Source organism: Nymphalis io, chromosome 9, assembly GCF_905147045.1.
Source record: "Nymphalis io chromosome 9, ilAglIoxx1.1, whole genome shotgun sequence".
Lineage (NCBI taxonomy): Eukaryota > Metazoa > Arthropoda > Insecta > Lepidoptera > Nymphalidae > Nymphalis > Nymphalis io.
In genome coordinates this window covers 6,814,814-6,834,569 of record NC_065896.1, presented here as the reverse complement: position 1 = coordinate 6,834,569, position 19,756 = coordinate 6,814,814, and the positions used below count along the sequence as shown (strand labels likewise).

The 19,756-nt window shown below is 32.6% G+C and overlaps 2 protein-coding genes across 2 annotated transcripts; both read left to right on the top strand.

Moving 5' to 3' along the window:
• Positions 1-809: 809 nt before the first annotated feature.
• Positions 810-19,403, top strand: LOC126770605 (uncharacterized). The gene is made up of 7 exons (XM_050490082.1): positions 810-1,041; positions 9,800-9,917; positions 14,077-14,252; positions 15,323-15,496; positions 17,375-17,472; positions 17,751-17,852; positions 18,099-19,403. The coding sequence occupies exons 2-7, from the start codon at positions 9,824-9,826 to the stop codon at positions 18,472-18,474; spliced, it is 1,020 nt and encodes a 339-aa protein (XP_050346039.1). The 5' UTR covers positions 810-1,041; positions 9,800-9,823; the 3' UTR covers positions 18,475-19,403.
• Positions 1,576-3,315, top strand: LOC126770899 (dynein intermediate chain 3, ciliary-like). Its single transcript, XM_050490509.1, has one exon. It carries the CDS (start codon positions 1,582-1,584, stop codon positions 3,313-3,315), a length of 1,734 nt encoding a protein of 577 aa, XP_050346466.1. The 5' UTR covers positions 1,576-1,581.
• Positions 19,404-19,756: the final 353 nt, after the last annotated feature.

Below are 19,756 nucleotides of genomic sequence, written 5' to 3'. Positions count from 1 at the left end.
TATCTCACTATAAATATATTTTTTCTAAATACAATTGGCAACAGTCATTAACCGTTTGCTACTATAATTATCTTGTATTGAAAAACGCAACAAAAATTATCTATGTCAAACACACGTGACCTTAAGTCAAGTAGTAATCAACCGTGGCACTCGATCTCCCGACCATCTAATAACTAATTATACTACTTAACTCTTGACTTCAATTAAACACTCCTATTTTAAACGCTTATATTTTAATTTGACTTGTCAAAAAGCATCGTCATTTCAAATTATTTAAATGATTTACAACGGAGAAATCAATCTTCATCAGATTGTGTAAGAATATAAAAATAATTTCTATTTCCTGCCATTCAATATCTATTGAATAGATGTTTTATGTAATAACAGTAAATATATAATGATAATATTACTGCTTATAATTAACTTTGTTAGCAAAATAATTGTATTCAGTAAGCTATAGATTGCTTTAAAACATGTTCCTTTAAAAGTAAAATAGGTTTTAGTATTAATATCAAACTAGCCCTCACGTACCTAGTGTATGATAGCTTGGCATGTCATGAAAGCCCCATTACCAGTGTCCCACATAACGCACAATTGAAGCATTATGACAGCGAACCTGTCGCAACATATATATTAGATCCGGGATCGTGAAGCTTTTCCAAATACGGATAAAACGTTGGAAACAAGAACACGTCAATAGAAAAGTAGCTGCATAATCATCGGTCACCACATGAGTTGAGGAACTTAACGAACCAAACCAGTCTTAATAGGTACTATACTCAACCGATAGCTTGACTCTACGATCGCTTGTTTTACTTCCAGTCACGCGCCAGTCTCCGATGAAACGGCTGCGAGGGCACATTACGGCGCGCGCGCATTCGCCTTTCGAAACCACATATTTTCTAAAGTGTTACAAGTGTCGTGACTTTGTGAAACAACGATATTGTTTGTAAATATTATTTTTTATGATCTACAGTGGCAATGTGTGACTAAATTTATTGTGGATTAAAATCTATCTTGGATTGCGATTACATTTTTCGGGTGAGCGTTTTATTTATGTTGATTATGTATTTTTTTAAGTGCTACCACTACGAACCGTTAAGTTATAACGTTTGTTTTAATGTAATATAAGGTTAACGGATACCGAAAATATAATAAAAAATATAAATTTTATAAAGGAACACATTGAAAAAATTTAGATTAAAAAAAAACTGTCATATAAATTGTATACGGAATAGCAACATAACTCATTAAAATATTTATTAAATAATTACGCTCTTATTTTCTAAGATAAAAGATACGACAATACATAGTTTTCATTCATACTTATATTGATAGTAGCATATTTACTATATACATTACATTCAATTTCAATCGATGGAGTCAAACGTAATGAAACGTAAATTTCATAATAAGCGATAAACAAGGACACATATGCTACTAAAGTACAAAACAATGCTTACACCTGATATGTCGTCATATCATGGCCATGACGATTTCCTATTGAAAATATATAAACACATGTGCTTTACGTTTAACATATCCCTTACTTAAATCTCTTGCTGTTGTAATTTTTTTACCATGGGAAGTTACTTAAAATCTACCTATGAATATACTAAATTACGAAAAAAATTTGGGAGACAACCGTTATTTCAAAACGTATCAGCCCATATATTGGACTCAATCAACCCGGATTATGAACTTCAGAAACAGTTTATTTTTCGTAATCCTGTGCATCGAGAAGTACAAGCTACATCACCACAAGCGGAACATGAAAGTAACACAAAGCAAGTAATCAAGCATGAGCAAGGTATAAATCACACCGAAGGTGGTTGGCCTCGTGATGTTCATCTTTATAATGAAGAACACATATTACGACATCGTCGTCGTATACAACACGAAGAAAACTATGTGCATTCAGTATTAAACCTAAAACACTCTATGGAACATTTCATCGATCAAAATAACGCAATTGATATGTATCAGGCATATTTTTCTGATTTGAAACCTCAAGCCCCAGTAGAAAAATATAAAGTTCAAATTGCTAACGTTTTTCGTGATCCTTTTCATCGACCTATTTCAAGTATTGCGTGGACGAATGAGAAAAAGGCTAAAGTCATAACATCTTACTGCTATAAAACACATTCAATACAGCCAGATACAAATCAAAATAACATTTGTTACGTGTGGGATGTTAATAGACAAACTTCGCCAATACATGAGTTTTCTCCCGAGTCTAGCTGCTGGCAAGTCGTAAGTGCTCCTGTAGAATCAGATGTAATAATTGCAGGACTCAGCAATGGCACAATCAATATTTTTGATATACGATTGGGACCTAAAGCAGTAACCAACAGTTCTATATATAATTCTCACTTGGCGCCCATAACTGCATTACTTTATACACATTCACGCACCAATACAGAATTTTTTACTGGATCTCTTGATGGTCAGTGTTTGTGGTGGGACAAAAGAAATATTTCTAATCCAATAGATCAGCTCTCAATGTCAGTTAGACACCCAGCTGATGAAGAACCAAATTTAACTAATTCCGAAGGTATAAGTAGCCTTCAATTTGACAAGGGATTACCCACTAAATACTTATGCGGTACAGAATCGGGGTTGGTTATAAATGCGAATCGTATGGGACGAAGTCATTGTGAGATATTGACTTCATATTGGATAGCTCATACGGGGCCAGTCAGATCAGTCCACCGCAGTCCATGCACTCTACGAATGTTTATAACATGCGGAGATTGGACCGTTAAAGTTTGGAGTGAAGAAGTTCGGTCAGCTCCTATTATTGTTTCAAAACCATACCGACATCAAATTACTGATGTGGCTTGGGCGCCTCTTCGATATTCTTGTTACATGGTTGTAGCGGCTGATGGTTTATTTTATTACTGGGATCTTCTACGAAAATATAAACAGCCAGTAGCATCTCTTAATATATCAGATCATGGCCTTACTAAGGTAGCACCTCATCCAGAGGGCGAATCTATAGCCGTTGGAGACAATTATGGATCATTATTTTTGTTGCATTTATCTGATAATATGATTTATCCAGGTGTCAATGATAAACAATTTATGCATCAAATATATGACCGAGAAACAAGAAAAGAGCATATTTTAGACGCACGTTTGAAAGAAATACGATTAAAGGCGCGTATAGAACAGGAACCTTCAATTATACTTTCTGAAGAAACTACGGATATTGAAAATCTTGAAAAAGAAGAGGAACTTTATTTTAAGATTGTAAAGGAAGAGATAAGTCTTACGGATGGAGTATTTCCCACATCAAATTTCTCTGTAATTTAATAAACAAAGTTTGTATATCGCTGATTTAAATATTACTTTTAATTCAAAAATAAGTAAACAAAGACATTTATTACTAAATAATAAAAAAATTAAAATTTTATCGATTTAAACCTTCAGATCCTTTTTTCTGGAGTATGTTATTAATCACATCAATTTCAAATATTATATAACAACAAATGTAACAACATAAAATATTGTCGAAAAAACAATTTAAAGCAAGTAGCACATAAGTTACTCTGTGACATCTTTAAAAGCCAATTATTTATGATGTTAATTATAAATCTGGAAATCTGGCAGCCCGCATGTGTTCCAACAGAACATCCGGTCTATCGACGGAGGGTCCCGATGCTCTAAAATATAACAATATATACCGCTTTTTAACGAGGGTTAGAAAATAAAATGTTTACATATTTTACACTTAACTAAAATTATAAAATGTATGTATAGTTTTGATTACTTAAGTAATTTTCCGTTGCTGTTAAGATTTGAAACGATATTTTAATTGATGTGATTTATTATTTGAACCACTCAATATTGAAATTACATCATAAAATATTTTGTTTATACTAGCCGCTAGGAGTACTAGTTTATGTGAATACAAAGTGCGTCACGGCAACTTTCACCGGAGCCGCTGAACTTGCGACGCACGAGCTGTGTGTGAGGCGAACCAATTTTCTTCCGCTAACATATACTGCTTTCCTGGTTTATAAATTTACCCACACTTTTTCAAGACTAATAATTTTTTTAGTTACTGACAGAATCAAAATAAAGTTTTGTTTTTTTAAAAGTGCGACTATAGTACAAATAGAAATTGATCGATATAAGATTAGATTACATTTAATTACCAAATCATTATCATATTATGAAAAATATTATTATTTTTCATAATTTGATAATTACATAATATTTGTATTTAAATACGAAAATAAAAATATTGGTATAAATTGTTAATACTTACATGTAATAATATATCTTTTTATATTTCTTTTCACATACAAAATCAAATTCAACGAGAATTTTTTCAGACTTACTCGGTAAATCCAATTCGATCCGACTTTTTAAAGATTTGCGTTAAGATTCTACTCCAAAAATAATGTTTACATATAATGTTTATACCAAATCCATTTTTTTATTATTTTGGCTGTCTTTATTTAATTACGTTTTTTTAATTACTTTTTAGAATTTTATGGATGTTAAATGATCATTACTGCCCATAGACATTAGCAATTTTAAAAATACATCCAGGTGTACGGAATCGTTAATATTTCTTATATTAACGATTCCGTACACCGTAAATGCGCCAACAACTATGGAAACTCAGTTGTAACGTTCCTCGTGCCTATAATTACACTGGCTCACTTAACCTTCAAACCGGAATAAAACAATACAAAATTATCCTAGTTGGCAGTAGAAGATCGAATAGAAGTAGATAGAAGTACCCAGGCGAGATGGTACGAAGCTCTATTATCAAGTAAAGAAAGTAGTAGAAGCGCTATTAGTTTAAGTATTATAAATTTCATGAATGAGAGATGCCATTGATTAAATCTCACTAAAAGTTAGCATTGCAATGATGCCTGTATAAGCCTGGACTAATGTTACAAACATTAAGGACCTTCTTTGCAACAATTAGGCCATTGAGGCATCAGGTAACTTGGTAATTAAATATAACCAATATTAGTATATTGGATATATTTAATTATACATATATAATTAAATCTGCTATGCGCAATTAATGTGGAATGTCATGTTCGCTACTGGACTATTGCAATGTAGGTTAATGTATAGTGCACGCTTAGTACGACTGCAGTTTTTTTAAATTACTTAATATAAATACAATGTAACATTTACTTATAAACATCATACACACACATACACACACTCGCATAATATTACGATAGCCCTATTAAAAGCTAAGCAGAATGACTTTAACATAAAGTATTAAACTAATTATAAATCATAATATTATATGAACTAAACCATGTAATTAAATAAATAAGTACAGTAATTAAAAGTTTCAAGTAGAGCAGTAGGTAATAAAGTGGTTTTTAAGCAGATTTGACAAATTTTCAATAATTAATTATATCTGAAAATACACGTTATTTACCAGAGACGAAATCACTTAATCTGAAGTGGACTCAAGAGCTGGAGACTAAGTTGTATCTATAAATATACCAAGTAATAATCAAAACATCTGATAGTTTGCTAAGGCTAAAGTCGTGTGGGAACATTGTACTTTAATAATACACTATGACTCACTTTATGGAATACTATAAAATTTAAATAAAGACTCATCTTACGTTCCATTTACATACTTAGTTGACTTAAACTGCATCTTTAAAAATATATGTCTACTTTGTTATTAAATAAATTTAAAAATATTTTCTTGTTTACTTAGATAGTTTATTATAATATAAATGTCATTCTGTTCATGTGCCCAAGGTCTACTTGTAGCTAGTACCAATAAAGCGCTCCATACACCAGGGCGTCATAAATATTATCCGAACAAAATTATATAAATTTTCTACACAAGATAAGATAATAAGATTCTTTTGCCTCATAGATTATACAAAGGATTCCGATTGTATTTGCAAATTGTAACTTAAATTTCCAATAATATATTTTATTCAAGCATACAACAATACATTTTTGTTTGCTGTACCAATGCACTCGTAATTAAGCAGATATATATGTTGTTTATCACAATTGTTGTGACCAACTTCTAAATTGTAAATTATACATATTTATATTTGATTTTTTAATTATCTACGTTTAAAAAAAATCATTAATATGTAAAGCATATTATACCTACTGATAAATAGATGAAAATATAGCCTGGAGTTAGTGTTCTTTGAATTCAAATAGTTTATACAATTTTGTTCTCTATTATTGATAACAATTAGATTTTTTTTTAAATTATTACATATGTATTGTACTTACTTGTAGACCTCCAAAGGCATGGAACAAGAGTGTTTTCGTAATGTTTTTCAAAAAGGGGGACAAAACCTTTTTGAAGAACTACAGACCTATTTCCCTCTTGAGCCATGTCTATAAGCTGTTTTCTAGGGTCATCACGTATCGTCTCGTACGTAGACTTGACGAGTTTCAGCCCCCGGAACAGGCCGGATTTCGAAGAGGGTACGGAACCATAGACCACATTTACACAGAGCGGCAGATTATACAGAAGACCGAAGAGTATAATCAACCCCTGTGCTTAGCATTTGTGGACTATGAGAAGGCTTTTGACTCTATTGAGACCTGGTCTGTTCTGGAGTCCTTACAACGGTGCCAAATCGATTGGCGATACATCCAAGTGCTGAAAGGCCTGCATGACGCTGCTGTTATGACCGTCAAAGTACAGAATCAGCAGTCTGACGCTATCTTCTTGCATCGAGGAGTGAGACAAGGGGATGTCATTTCACCGAAATTGTTCACTAATGCATTAGATGATATGTTCAAGACGCTGCACTGGGAAGGGCGGGGCATAAACATAAACGGCGAGTACCTTTCGCACTTGAGATTTGCAGACGATATCGTCATCGTGACAGAAACCGTGCAGGACATACAATATATGCTGAGCAGCCTGGCTGATTCTTCTGCTCGAATTGGTCTCCGGATGAACTTGGAAAAAACCAAGATAATGTTCAACGAACACGTCAGTCCGGCACCAAAAGCTCTTAACGGAGTTCCTCTCGAAGTTGTTCAGGAGTATGTGTACCTTGGGCAAACTTTGCAGTTGGGTCGAAACAACTTCGAGGGGGAAGCACGAAGAAGACTACAGCTGGGCTGGGCAGCGTATAGAAAACTCGGTCAAGTGTTTTCGTCACGAATACCGCAATGCTTGAAGACAAAAGTCTTCAACGAGTGCGTCTTACCGGTTATGACCTACGGAGCCGAGACGTGGACACTGACAGTGCGTTTGGTCCACCATTTTAAGGTCGCTCAGCGAGCTATGGAGAGGGCTATGCTCAGAGTTTCTCTGAAGGATCGAATCCCAAATGTGGTGATTCGACAGAGAACCAAGGTTATCGACATAGCCCAAAGGATTAGTAAGCTGAAGTGGCAGTGGGCTGGACACATATGTCGCAGAACCGACGACCGTTGAAGTAGACGCGTTCTGGAGTGGAGACCACGCCTTGGCAAACGTAGCGTAGGACGCCCTCCAACTAGGTGGAGTGACGATATACGCAAGGTGGCTTGCAGCGGTTGGAGATTAAGAGCTGAAAATCGAGCTCAGTGGCGTGCCATTGGAGAGACCTATGTCCAGCAGTGGACGCGAAAAGGGTGATGATGACATATGTATTGTAATCTTATTGCCAGTTTTACTGGGTAAAATCTACATTCAGAAACAGTAGTCGAGAGTAACTTTACATTTAATTTAATCTTGTTAGGTTAAATTAGAATACTACTATATGAAAATTATTCAAAAAGCTTGCTTGTAACTATTTAAATAAGGTATATTTAAATTGGTTATAATAATAATATTCTGTTTTGTAACAAAAATTTAAAACACGAGCCACTTTTGTTTCAATGTTTCTTTAGGTACCTTCAACATTATTAACATATTTTTTTAATATTTATACTTAACAATTAAAATGTATAGATTGATTATCATTACATAAAATAGAATAATAGTATTTCATTGTGTGCATAAGAAATTAAAATGGCAGAGCTATTAATTGCCTGTGACACACTTTCAATTCTATAATAACAGCAGCTTGCTCGTATACTATAAACGATATGTATTTTTTTACTTTTCTCTTTAACTCATATTACTCCATAGAGTGTATTTTATCGGATAATCTAGTTTCTGCGCCTATCTGCAAAGAATTTGTCGCTATACTTTACTATGCCAAGTAACTCACTGTCGGTTTCATTTACGTTTGCTTATATAATGTAGCTTTAAAATAATCAATATTTAAATATTATCTAGATATATTAAAACAGGTATTTACGGATTTCTTCATATTTTAAATAAATTTCAACATTTTCACTTATACAGAAGCGTTACATAATTTAAAGCTAAAGGAAATAATAATTATAACTTTCAATAATTCTGTTTGATATAACATTTGCCAATGTAACTCGATACAAACTGGTTATGTTAACAATATTTATATACAACTGGAGATATTATTTTTGCATCATGAAATAGCTCTTTGCATATAAATGGTTACTGTTAAAATACATTAACGTACCGTGTGACGAAAGTAAGTGACAATAAGAGACGTAATATAAATTTATGTTGATTATGATGAAGTGACGCTTTGTTGTCATTATTTTCTTTCATATAACAATGGCGAAAACATACTTAGTAAAATGTGTGGGTATGTGAAGCTCCTGCTAGGCATGCGACGAATGCCAATGTCAACTAATTTGCAAACCGGTCCTTACTGTTACACCGAAACGGTTTGACCCACATCACGTCTTTATTATAATCACTTTAATAAGTCACGAAATCCTTTAAACAAATATGACGTGACCGCAAATTAGCTCAACCTGAACGAAGATATGGTGAGCGACATTCATGATTATGTCACATTAAAATTCAAATTAACCAAGCTTTGGTTTATTGGATTCCGCTTTTCATAATTGTTTTCTGGTGCTATTCAGACAATTGAATGCATATATTAAATATTTGATAACAAATCATGTTTATGATATAGGTAACATAATAATTATTATTAAAATATTAAATAATATATAGCTAATATGTAGTGTGATTGATGGTTTAAAAGAAAATTAAAACGGCCTTAAAGCGCTTACTACAAATGACTCAGAATACTTAACTTATTAATAGATTTCATTTCAGATTTTATTGCCATTGCGTGTGCTTATGTGCTCATGCTTAAGCTTATATTCAAATATGGATAGTTATTTATAGATACCGTATGTAATAAAAAAACGAATGTATGAACGAAAAAACAATACTGTATCTGCCTCGTCGGTCTAGTGGCTAGATATAAATCCGCTAACCCGGAGGTCCTGGGTTAAATTCCCAGGTTATTGGGTTTTTCTATCAGAAAATTCTCAGTAACAGTCCGGGGTCTGGAAGTTGGAAGTATACACTTCCGTGCCTCGGAAAGCACGTAAAGCCGTTGGTCCTGCGCCTGAACTATTTCCGGTCGTGTCGGATTGCCGTCTCATCGGATTATCTGGATGTCCTACGCAGTTGTCTAATCTCTCTTGAGATTGGCCGCCGTGGCCGAAATCGGTCTGGAGGCCCTTTTATCATACTGTCTATAATCTACAGTCTCTATTATTCTATATTTGAAAATCACGACAGCACTAGTTGTCAGCTGGTAATGAGACTTAAATTAAGTGCTCTCTTACAAATAATACATTTTATTAATCTGTTAGGAAAATGTCAAATCATTATAAATTACTAAATTGTCTATGGTCATCCTAATATATTTGATTAGATTATTTGTATCAAATAAAGGTTTATAATTGCTTGGTGTAGTCTACTTAAATGAGTCTTTTTCAGTAATACCATGAGGCGCGCAATGCGATGAACCAGGTGGTGGTGGCGTTGGCGTTGCTCGTGACGGCGACGCGCGCGCAGCTCCGACCGGCCGACGCGCCGCCTGCCATAAACGATACACGTGAGTCCCAGTATTTTCTAGTCTTTCAACTTTTTATACAACTAACAACCTCTTGTCACCCAATTTTATCATTGATGGTGTTAAGGTATAAAGGCTAATGTGGCACTTAATGTTGATCACGTAGCTAGGACAATTAGGAATTTCATAAATTCAAAATGTTTAAATGTACGATGTATTTTACCGGTGGTAGATCTTTGTGCAGATCCATCTGAGTGGGATCTACTATTTTTTTCATAAACCAGGTAGGTCTGCCGTGATCTGTTAGTGATCACTACCATATACCATTTATATACCCATAAACGATGGCACTGTAAGAAATATTACCCATTCCTTACACTGCCAATGCGCTGCTAACTTTGGGAATTAAGATGTAATGTGCTTATAATTACACTGCCTCACTCACCCTTCAAACCGGAACACAATAGTACTAAGTATTCGTGTTTGGGGGTAGAATATCTGATGAGTAAATTGTACCTAACCAGACTTGCACAAACCCCTACCACTAAATAAACTCAACTCAAGTCATCATATATTGTACCTCTAAACATTGATACTCTGTATTGCTGTGTCCGAATTCATAGAGCAAACACTCAAAGAACATAAAACATTAAATCCCATTGTTAACAATGAATTAGCGGTGTAACAAAGGTGACCATTTACGATCAGGAAGAATTTGCTTGTCTGCCTTCCTAAATGTGTAATTTAAATATACCCTTACATGAAAAAAATTATCTATGCTATAATATATTTCTGCATATGAATAAATGTTTTCTCTTCATGGGGAAAAAAATTTTACATCTTTGCCTTTAAAATGAATCAAAACAACTATAATATATAATATGGTTTTATCAGAGATAAGAATTCCATTCTATATATGAATATAAAACCATAAACATAAACGGCTTCCATCACACTTATTATGGATTGAGCGACACACCCACCGACATACGAGTGACTTCACATCATTGTTTATAAACAAAATAAAACATCAAATAAATGTTTTTACATATAATAAATATTTATGCAGTTTAAATTGTCATTGTAGTGTAAATACAATAAAATATGATGATAGCTAAAAACATTTTGTGTTATCTCAGTGCTGTCAATAAACATTATTCTGGTTTTCCCAAGTTTCTGAGAGTTATTTTTATTAATAGTAAGATGTGACATGTATAAAAATACATTTTATAATTCTGTATGTACGTTTAGAGTTGAAGGGTACTGATTTCTTTCTAAACCCTAAGGTTTTATTCTCGTTTTCAATATTTTCAAAAAGGTTTAAATGTTAATATTATAAATAAAATATATTATAATTCAAATCTAATAAAATAATCAAAAATAAAATACTTAGAAATTATTCTCCAGGCACTTCTGAAGTCAAAGACTTTCAACGGCCGCATTTTTTGGGTATAAGCAGATTTTTAAACTTGTTTTTCTAGCATTTATCCGCACGAACTTGCTTGGATGCTTTTTGCTCAACCAAAATTTCTTGTTCAGGCAATATATTGGACTTAATATCGCCTTCTTTATCTAACTGACCGTCCCTTATATACATATATCCATACTACATACTATACATATAAAAATACATACTAAAAATACGTGTAAGGATGGTAAATATATGGTACTTTATATTATTTATTGGTTTCAAAGCTATGTTGCCATAGCTTACAAGAAGTATCACTTTTAAACGCACACTGTACAAGGTTAGCGCCTTTAGGTACTTACCTCCTCAATGATTAACAATATGTTATTTATTTTTTATCTCTATGACATCATATAATATTTCTTCTAATGTAGGCGAACTGCATTTTCAAATGGAATTTTAAAATGTAAATTAAACTTATAGCACATCGATGATTAAAACACAGGAGTTGAAGTCAATTATTATGTTGAAAATCTTCAATAACATAATTAACTTTGATTTAGTAAAAAACGCAGTAAAATGTTTCACAAAATTAAATTTTACCTCGTGAAAACAACACTTTTTGACAAATAATAAAATATTCTAAAAATAAAATAAAAAATATCGACAAATCGGACATCCTTAATACTCAAATAGCTTAGATTATCTTAAAATACTGTACCTTGATTACAAAATTAATGTACATTCTACGAATGAGCAAAACTGGAACTTTCCTGCTTTTACCGGAAAAATCGATACCGTCATAAAATATTATTAAGGCAAAAATCTTCGTTTAAATCTTGATATGTATTCCTGAATCCAAGTTACTCTCCTGTTCGGCAAGGTGGCGTCGGCATGAGAAATAATTAAAACGTTGCCCTTCATTTCTCCCTTCTGTACGTGGCAATACAAGCCTTTGTACACACGTTTTAAATTCCTAGAATATTACAAATATTAACTAATAATAAATAAGTAGAAGGTCAATTATATCACCAATTGTAGAATAAAATTATATGTATATAATGAAATAATATAATTTAGTCGCAGATATAATGAAAATTATTATAGTTAAGAAAAAGAAAAGACTTATTGTTGTTACACTCGCTATTTATACTATCACAAATTAAAAGCGCGAGAGACTCAGAATGTAAATACGTATTATAAAATGATTTCATCGTACAATTCAATGGGATCCCGTTCAAACATTGACACAATGATGCATAGCGAAATGTATATAAAATACAGTAGCTCACTATTCGATCGGTCAGTCCCGTTAATTGAACGCCACACTAATCGCATATTGCACGCGCTTTCCCTTTGGAAAGTGTTTAAAATGATTATTTGTTGCGCAATATCTAAATCTAAAATTTTAATAACTGCAAACTATTGTTTCCGGTAAAGTAGAATAGAACTTTAATCCGTGAGCATAAGAGCTGCATAAGATTATTTCTTGTGTTTAGAACATCTGTCCCTTTACTACTATCAGAAATCAGTATGCTTATAACAAATACGGTTACGGCAAACCAAACCAACATTAGCACAGTTCGTAAGTCCAGCAGATGTCAAATTATTTTTATAGAACGATCTGTTGCAACCGCAGATATATAACAAAAAATCAAATGACAAAAGTAATATAGTAACAGACTGTGAATGTCCCACTGCTAGGCTAAGGCCTTCTCTCCTTTTTGAGAAGAAGGTGGAGCTTATACCATCACGCTGCTCCAATGCGGGTTGGTGAAATACACATGTGGCAGAATTTCAGTGAAATTAGACACATGCAGATTTTCTCACGATATTTTCCTTCACCGTCAAGCACGAGATGAATTATAAACACAAATTAAGCACACGAAAAAAAAATCAGTGGTGCTTGCCCGAGGTTGAACCCACGGTCATGGGTTAAGATTCCCGCGTTCTAACCACTCGATCCATCTCGGCTAAGAATAATGTAGAATATTGATAAAGTAATAAATTGATAAAACCAGTTAATAACGTCAACGTCAACGTCATGAACAGTGTACTGATGTATACTCCTAATTATTTTCCGTATGCAAAGATATACATGTATACTTGCATTATTTTTCTAATTATTTTCCGTATGCAAAGATATACATGTATACTTGCATTATTTTTTTTTATTCGTAAATAACTAAATGTCATTTTAAATATTCGTAACAGTTGCTTACTAGAAGCAGGTACAAAGTTAACAATAACGGTATACGAAAAAATGTTGCGATAAAAGTTGGTCAAACGGAATTTAAAAAAAAACACGCCGTTACCGCTTAGCATCAAAATTGTCTAATTTTAAGATAAAACAACTTGTATATACCGGCAACTTAATGCAAGCATGAGTGAAACTATTAGAAAACATTAGATTATATTATACATTTGTAACATTACATACATGTGCCGTGAAGGTATGTAATATAAATAAACGGAATTATGTCTAATGGAGAAACCATGATAATTATTTTTCTCTAAAAATATATATAGTAACGATTTTTGTAATAGCTATCTTTTATTTCAAATTACAAGATACTTTATCTATTATTATTCAGAAAGTCTTTGTTCATGTATTACTCAATATCGAATGTGTCAATTTGGTACCATTAAAATTCTAGTTTTATTTATTTTTTTTAACCTGTAAAAGTAATGTATAACATTCATATCGACTATCTGAACAAGAGCTATATAATGAGACACAGGTGAAGTTGGTTTTATAAAAAAGTCATCCTCATCAAACCTCTCCAATTTCAGGATGCGGTGCGGAGTGCGTGCGCTGCGCTGCGGATGGGTGCGTCAAGTGCGCCCGTTTACTCGTCTGGCCTGGGGGCTCGTGCGCGCACGACTGCCCCGCCGGCACTCGCGAGTCCTGGGCTCACGATGAGCATCTCATGGGCCGCGTGTGTTATCCTGTCCACACTTATAATGAAGTGAGTGTCATTATATATTTTTTCTGATTAAAGAGCACTCTCTACACTATATTTCCCTTACCAACATACTGCTAAAATAATTAATTTTACGATAAGTTAAATACATATCAAAATTAAAAATAGCAGAACAACAAACGAACTACGAATAGAGCGTTTTATTTTAAGCTTTAAATGTCATGTTAAAAAATTCAAACATATTTTACTATAAAACATAGTAAGCAAATGAAGTTTCATTAAACGTAAGAGTTACTATTTAGTAGTGGAGCACTTTCAGCCGTAATATCACCTCGGAAAAGTAAGATTACAACATCACTAGTTCATTTAGGTTACAAGCGCATGCAACGTATGAGATAATTTGAAATGCAAATGCCGCTTGGGAATAAAAACTACATATAAAACAGACGTATGAAAACAAAAATAGGTCACCAGTTCGGTGAGCAAACAAACGTCTCATATACTTACCTTGCTTTGATGCGCTACATGAAGCAACATTCGATTAATCAAAGTTAGGAAACCGTAATGAAAAACAGTCTTCATTTGTTCACATTTACATAATCCGATAGTGGTTAACTATAAATATGTCGATTAATTCACAATAAACTTCTATAGAGATGGATTTTTTGTTACATTATGTCATTAAAAGTATTTACTCGTTTTTTAGTATTGAAAGGCATCTGGTGCGTATAAAATAAAATTTGATTCATTCATAATCAGTCAAAAATCATCTCTCAACTAAATATATTTTTCAATTCTTCTAATATGTCTAAGAGTTCAGTTATTAACAATACAGATAACAATTATTACAAATAATGTTATATAAATAAGTATGTTTAATATACGTATGTGTGTAATTGGTGTGCACGTCTTAAGTTTAAGGGTAAGGTTTCAAAAATTCTTAAATAATATTTTCATTTTTTGTCGTGCAATCCGCTATTTATTTTTTAATTTGTGGTTAATATACATATTATAGTTTTCAATCATCAAATTAAACGTAAATATGACAATATTTACATGTTTAATTAGTTGCAATTAATATATATTTTTATATAATTCTTTACTCTTTAATGCAGGTGTTGGTAGGCGGCGCGTGCGGTGCAATCATATGTATAGCTTTAGTAGCTGCTATAGCCGCGTACGTACGATGTCGGAGTCATGCACGAACGCAGGCTCAACCTTTACCACAACCAAACCAGGATGATGACGCACAGCTTCGAGAATTTCACAAACAGCTTGATTGTTTAAGAGTAAGTATTATAAAATTAATGTACTAATGCTAGAATTTATGAGACATATTTGTAGATAGTTTATTTTATAGAATAGTTATCGAACGAGCTTTTTCACATTTATGTATATAAATAACAACAGATCAAATGTGTTCTCAGGTAAATTTGAAGAGATCAACAATTTTTTATCTCGTGCTATAAGGGCCAACTAAGATCAATATCATTACCATCACTTAGCACTTTATTAACCCGTATGGTAGCAAGAAACCAATCATCACCTGGCTGTTAAAATTACTTTACTACACTGTCCATCTAATAAAATATAATAGTGGTTCAGGGGAAACGAATGAGATAGATAGAAAACAAGACAAACTTAGATGTTTATAAACTTAAACCTATAATACTCTAAATCTCAATTGCTTTCTAATTAAAACAAAATAATATTGAAATAAGTAATACCTATATCAAAATTATGTTAACATATAAATATTATTGTAATATATTCAGTATACCGTGATTATTTTTTCCACATTAATGACATACGGCTAGAAAACAACGCCGCCGTAGCCGTGCCGCCCCGTTGAAGCGTGAATGAGCCCTAACGTACCGTAAAAACAACGTGCTTATATTCACGAGCGACAGTGATATGATACCCTGTTACTTTCGAAAGTTATAAAAGGAGATCTTGCCTCACACCACTCTCACTATCGATGTCGTCTAAACCAGTTGTGTTTGCAAATCAGATACATAGTCACTCACACGTGTCTAATGTAGGTATCCTTAGTGAATACGCTCATATATCAAGTTCTGGAGATGAAACGCGATTGTTATTAAATAGCATCAATTACCTCGATTAATTCTCCGAACTATTTAATAAGTTACTACAAACATGATACTTTCGAATCGATGTTTAATTTTGTAGTTGTTTAATAATAAATATAAACTAAACTGACGTTAGATAACTCGGCTCTGAATCTAATTACGAAATTTGGAAACAGGGCATGTCGGCTATGGATTTAAAAATCGTATACGCGATGAGACTTCTTCCGGCATTTGCAGCGAAATCGAGATTGCTTTTTGGTTGCTTACAAAATCATATGAAATCGTTTGTCGTGTTGTAACAATGATACCTAGTTTATAATTACAGAAATATGATTTATGCCCATCATTCCTATTTTTAATTAAAAAGTTATTCAGCTAATATTGCTTAATAGAGCTTAAAGTTCAAAACACGATGTTGCAATGGCAGGGTTTATGGCCCGCTTCATTACCACCCCCTCATCAATTATTCTACCGTCAAACATAATTCTCTGTACTGCTGTGTTCCGATTTGAAGAGTGAATGTAATTTTAGGTGCCAGCTATTGATTTTTGCTTCTTATGATACCAGTATCTACGCGTGAATTTGACCACTTAACATCAGGTGGCCTGTTTCCTAGTCTACTTTCTTAATATAAACTAAGAAAAATGTATTTGTATATAAATCATTATTATCATTCGAGTCCAAGCAAATTTTAATGTTACCAAATTTATCTCAACTACTACTTTAGCGACAAAAAAGAAATAAAAAGACTCAAAATTACCGAAAAAAATAGTGTTGAATTCAAACAGACCAGACCATAACAAATCCTACAACGTCAAAGGCTTAGCTAGCTCTTAGCTATTAAGACTTTCAGAGTGAATCGGTTTATAGTACAGTAACAGCCTGTTAATGTCCCACTGCTGGGCTAAAGCCTCATCTCCCTTTTTGAGGAGAAGGTTTAGAGCTTATTCCACCACGCTGCTCCAATGCGGGTTGGTAGAATGTAAATTCTATTGCTTAGACTGTCATATGAAATAGACATTTTAAATAACGAACTTTACGACGTACTTCTTCATAAAATGGCTATTTTTGTTGCAGCCACATGCATACACTTTGCTGGCAATATTAAATCATACAAGAAATCAAGTGCGAGAACTCTATCAGCTTGGAAACAATGACGCTGCTATGGCTTATAGGTAATGTTACTGAAACATTTATATATTATTAATAATAAAGCAAATAAAAACAATTAATAGACGCCTTATTTAATATTCATCTATTTCATATTCAAGGTACTTTTAGTTAGTATTTTTTGAAACAAATATTACAACAGAATTTAAATAACTCCAGTAATTAACCTCGAAACTCGCTTACCAAACACCTTTACATGTGTGTCAATTTTTCACCTCTTTACGATTACGTGATAATAATTACTATATGATAATAGTATGTGCATTTACATTTAAAAATCTAGCTGTGTGCTGAGTGACTTAGCGAAGCTGCTAATACTTCTGAACAAACAACAAGTGCCCGTGGTCCCGGATGAATGGCAAAGGCTAGCCAGTTGGGCTGAAAGGTATTTATCCAACGATTACAACAACAATAAATTATTATTATTATATTATCCAAGTAGTAGAATTTTACTATTATGAAAAGTATAAATAATATCCCAATAATAGGCTCCTCATTTTTTTACCGTCCTTACTGTTTGAGGAAATTAATTGACAACGCAATAGTGCAAATGTGTCTTATCATATGGTACAATTATCGCGATATGCCACAAAAGCAAATTATATTTAAATTCTGCTATTTTTTTTTTCAGAATTTTAAAACGCTATCGACGAGTAAGTTTGGGCCAACAACAGCAAGAACAATTGGTGAACTTTCTACCATCCCCACCGAGTCAAGGATCCGATTCCGAAACTACTCAACAATCTTTCACCACATTTAAACCACCGTCATACTCGCCGTCTTCATATGAAAGCCACATACTAGACAAAGATTTAGAAAACCAGTGTGAATGGAGTGATGTGGGAAGACCGCCTAGCTATTCCCAAATAGAGAGAGAAAGCGAAACTATCGTCCTCTCAGATCCTTGGGAGAGGCGCCCGATAGTTAGACGAGAAAGTGTGTGGTTAGAGGACGAACTCTTCGAAATGACAAGGCGTCCTCAAGATGAACTTACCACGGAACTATAAACTTAGTTTAAATTACGCAAATGCGACAAGTACAAATCTCACTAGAATATTCTTTTAATTTAATAACATAAACTTTAAAATAGAACCTAATTGAATGAGGTGCTTTTGTTTAGAATAGAAGAAGTGCACCAACTCTAAATAAATACATAGTAAATAAATATTTTAGGAAAGCGCCACTAAAAGTTTCAATATTGTTTAATTTTAGAATAATATTTTTTACCATACCTTTTAACTAAAGAAATGTCTAAAAATGTCTAAATAAAAGTAAGCGAATGCAATACATATATCATCAAAAGTTTTAATTAGATCTGTTTTTTATATTATTGGTTTAATAAATACATAATTAAAGCACAACCAAAGTAGGTAATTATAAAATAGGAGTCTAGTCTGTTTTGAAATTTAATATATTTTTTATATGTTCTCATTTTATAAACAAGCAATGCACTAATAATAATTCTTACTCAAAAAGAAACAGATATTTTATAAACATCTGTTTATAAACATATCTTTTATACTTTCACTTATTTTAAACACAACTTTTATTGTTTAAATCACTTATATGTATTTGAGTTTTCAACTATTTTTTTATATTAATATATAGCTTTATTCTGCAATATTATATACCACCGCAATGATATTATTTTTATTCAGGGAAAAGTTGAATATTAATGAAAAAGTAATAAGTATTGTTTACATAATTTATAGTTTATTGCATGCTTTGTTTACCAAAACACATACATAATAAGATTTACTTTTAGCTGTAATTTGGTCAAAGCACTATTACTTGGCAATATAAGCGAATTGGATTCAAATAGCCATCTTAAAAAAAGGGTAAAAACAACGGCTTAGAGTTAGATATAATCTATGTATAATGTTTAATGTTGATATGTTTGTGAAGTTTCATGTTTGTTAATAAAAAAATGAGTGTACTGTTTTTTTTATGTACTGTACCCCTTTTAATTATTTATAAGTTATAATGTTTTCGATAAAATTAAAATTTTATAATAATAATATATATTTTAAAGAATGATACATTAGGATTTATTACGGGAATTGCCTTCTGTCAAATATTGAAAAAAATCTGTGAAAAATTTAATTAAGTTTTACTTAGTTTTAGAAAATGTTAGTACTTCATTAGTCAGTACATTATTTGATGTTACACAAGTTTGTCCGCAGGATTTCACGAACTACGACGTGAGACACAAACTCTCGCTATTCGAAATGTAATAATTTCTCTGAGAGTACACAAATCACAATTTCATTTTTATTGTATACAATCCTG

What these genes read in the sequence shown, in the direction of transcription:
- LOC126770899 (XM_050490509.1), top strand. Translation starts at nt 1,582, where the DNA reads ATGGGAAGTTACTTAAAATCTACCTATGAATATACTAAATTACGAAAA.
- LOC126770605 (XM_050490082.1), top strand. Translation starts at nt 9,824, where the DNA reads ATGAACCAGGTGGTGGTGGCGTTGGCGTTGCTCGTGACGGCGACGCGC. An exon ending in AACAGCTTGATTGTTTAAGA is followed by an intron (nt 15,497 to 17,374) that starts GTAAGTATTATA and finishes TTTTTGTTGCAG; the next exon opens with CCACATGCATACACTTTGCT. An exon ending in CTAGCCAGTTGGGCTGAAAG is followed by an intron (nt 17,853 to 18,098) that starts GTATTTATCCAA and finishes TTTTTTTTTCAG; the next exon opens with AATTTTAAAACGCTATCGAC.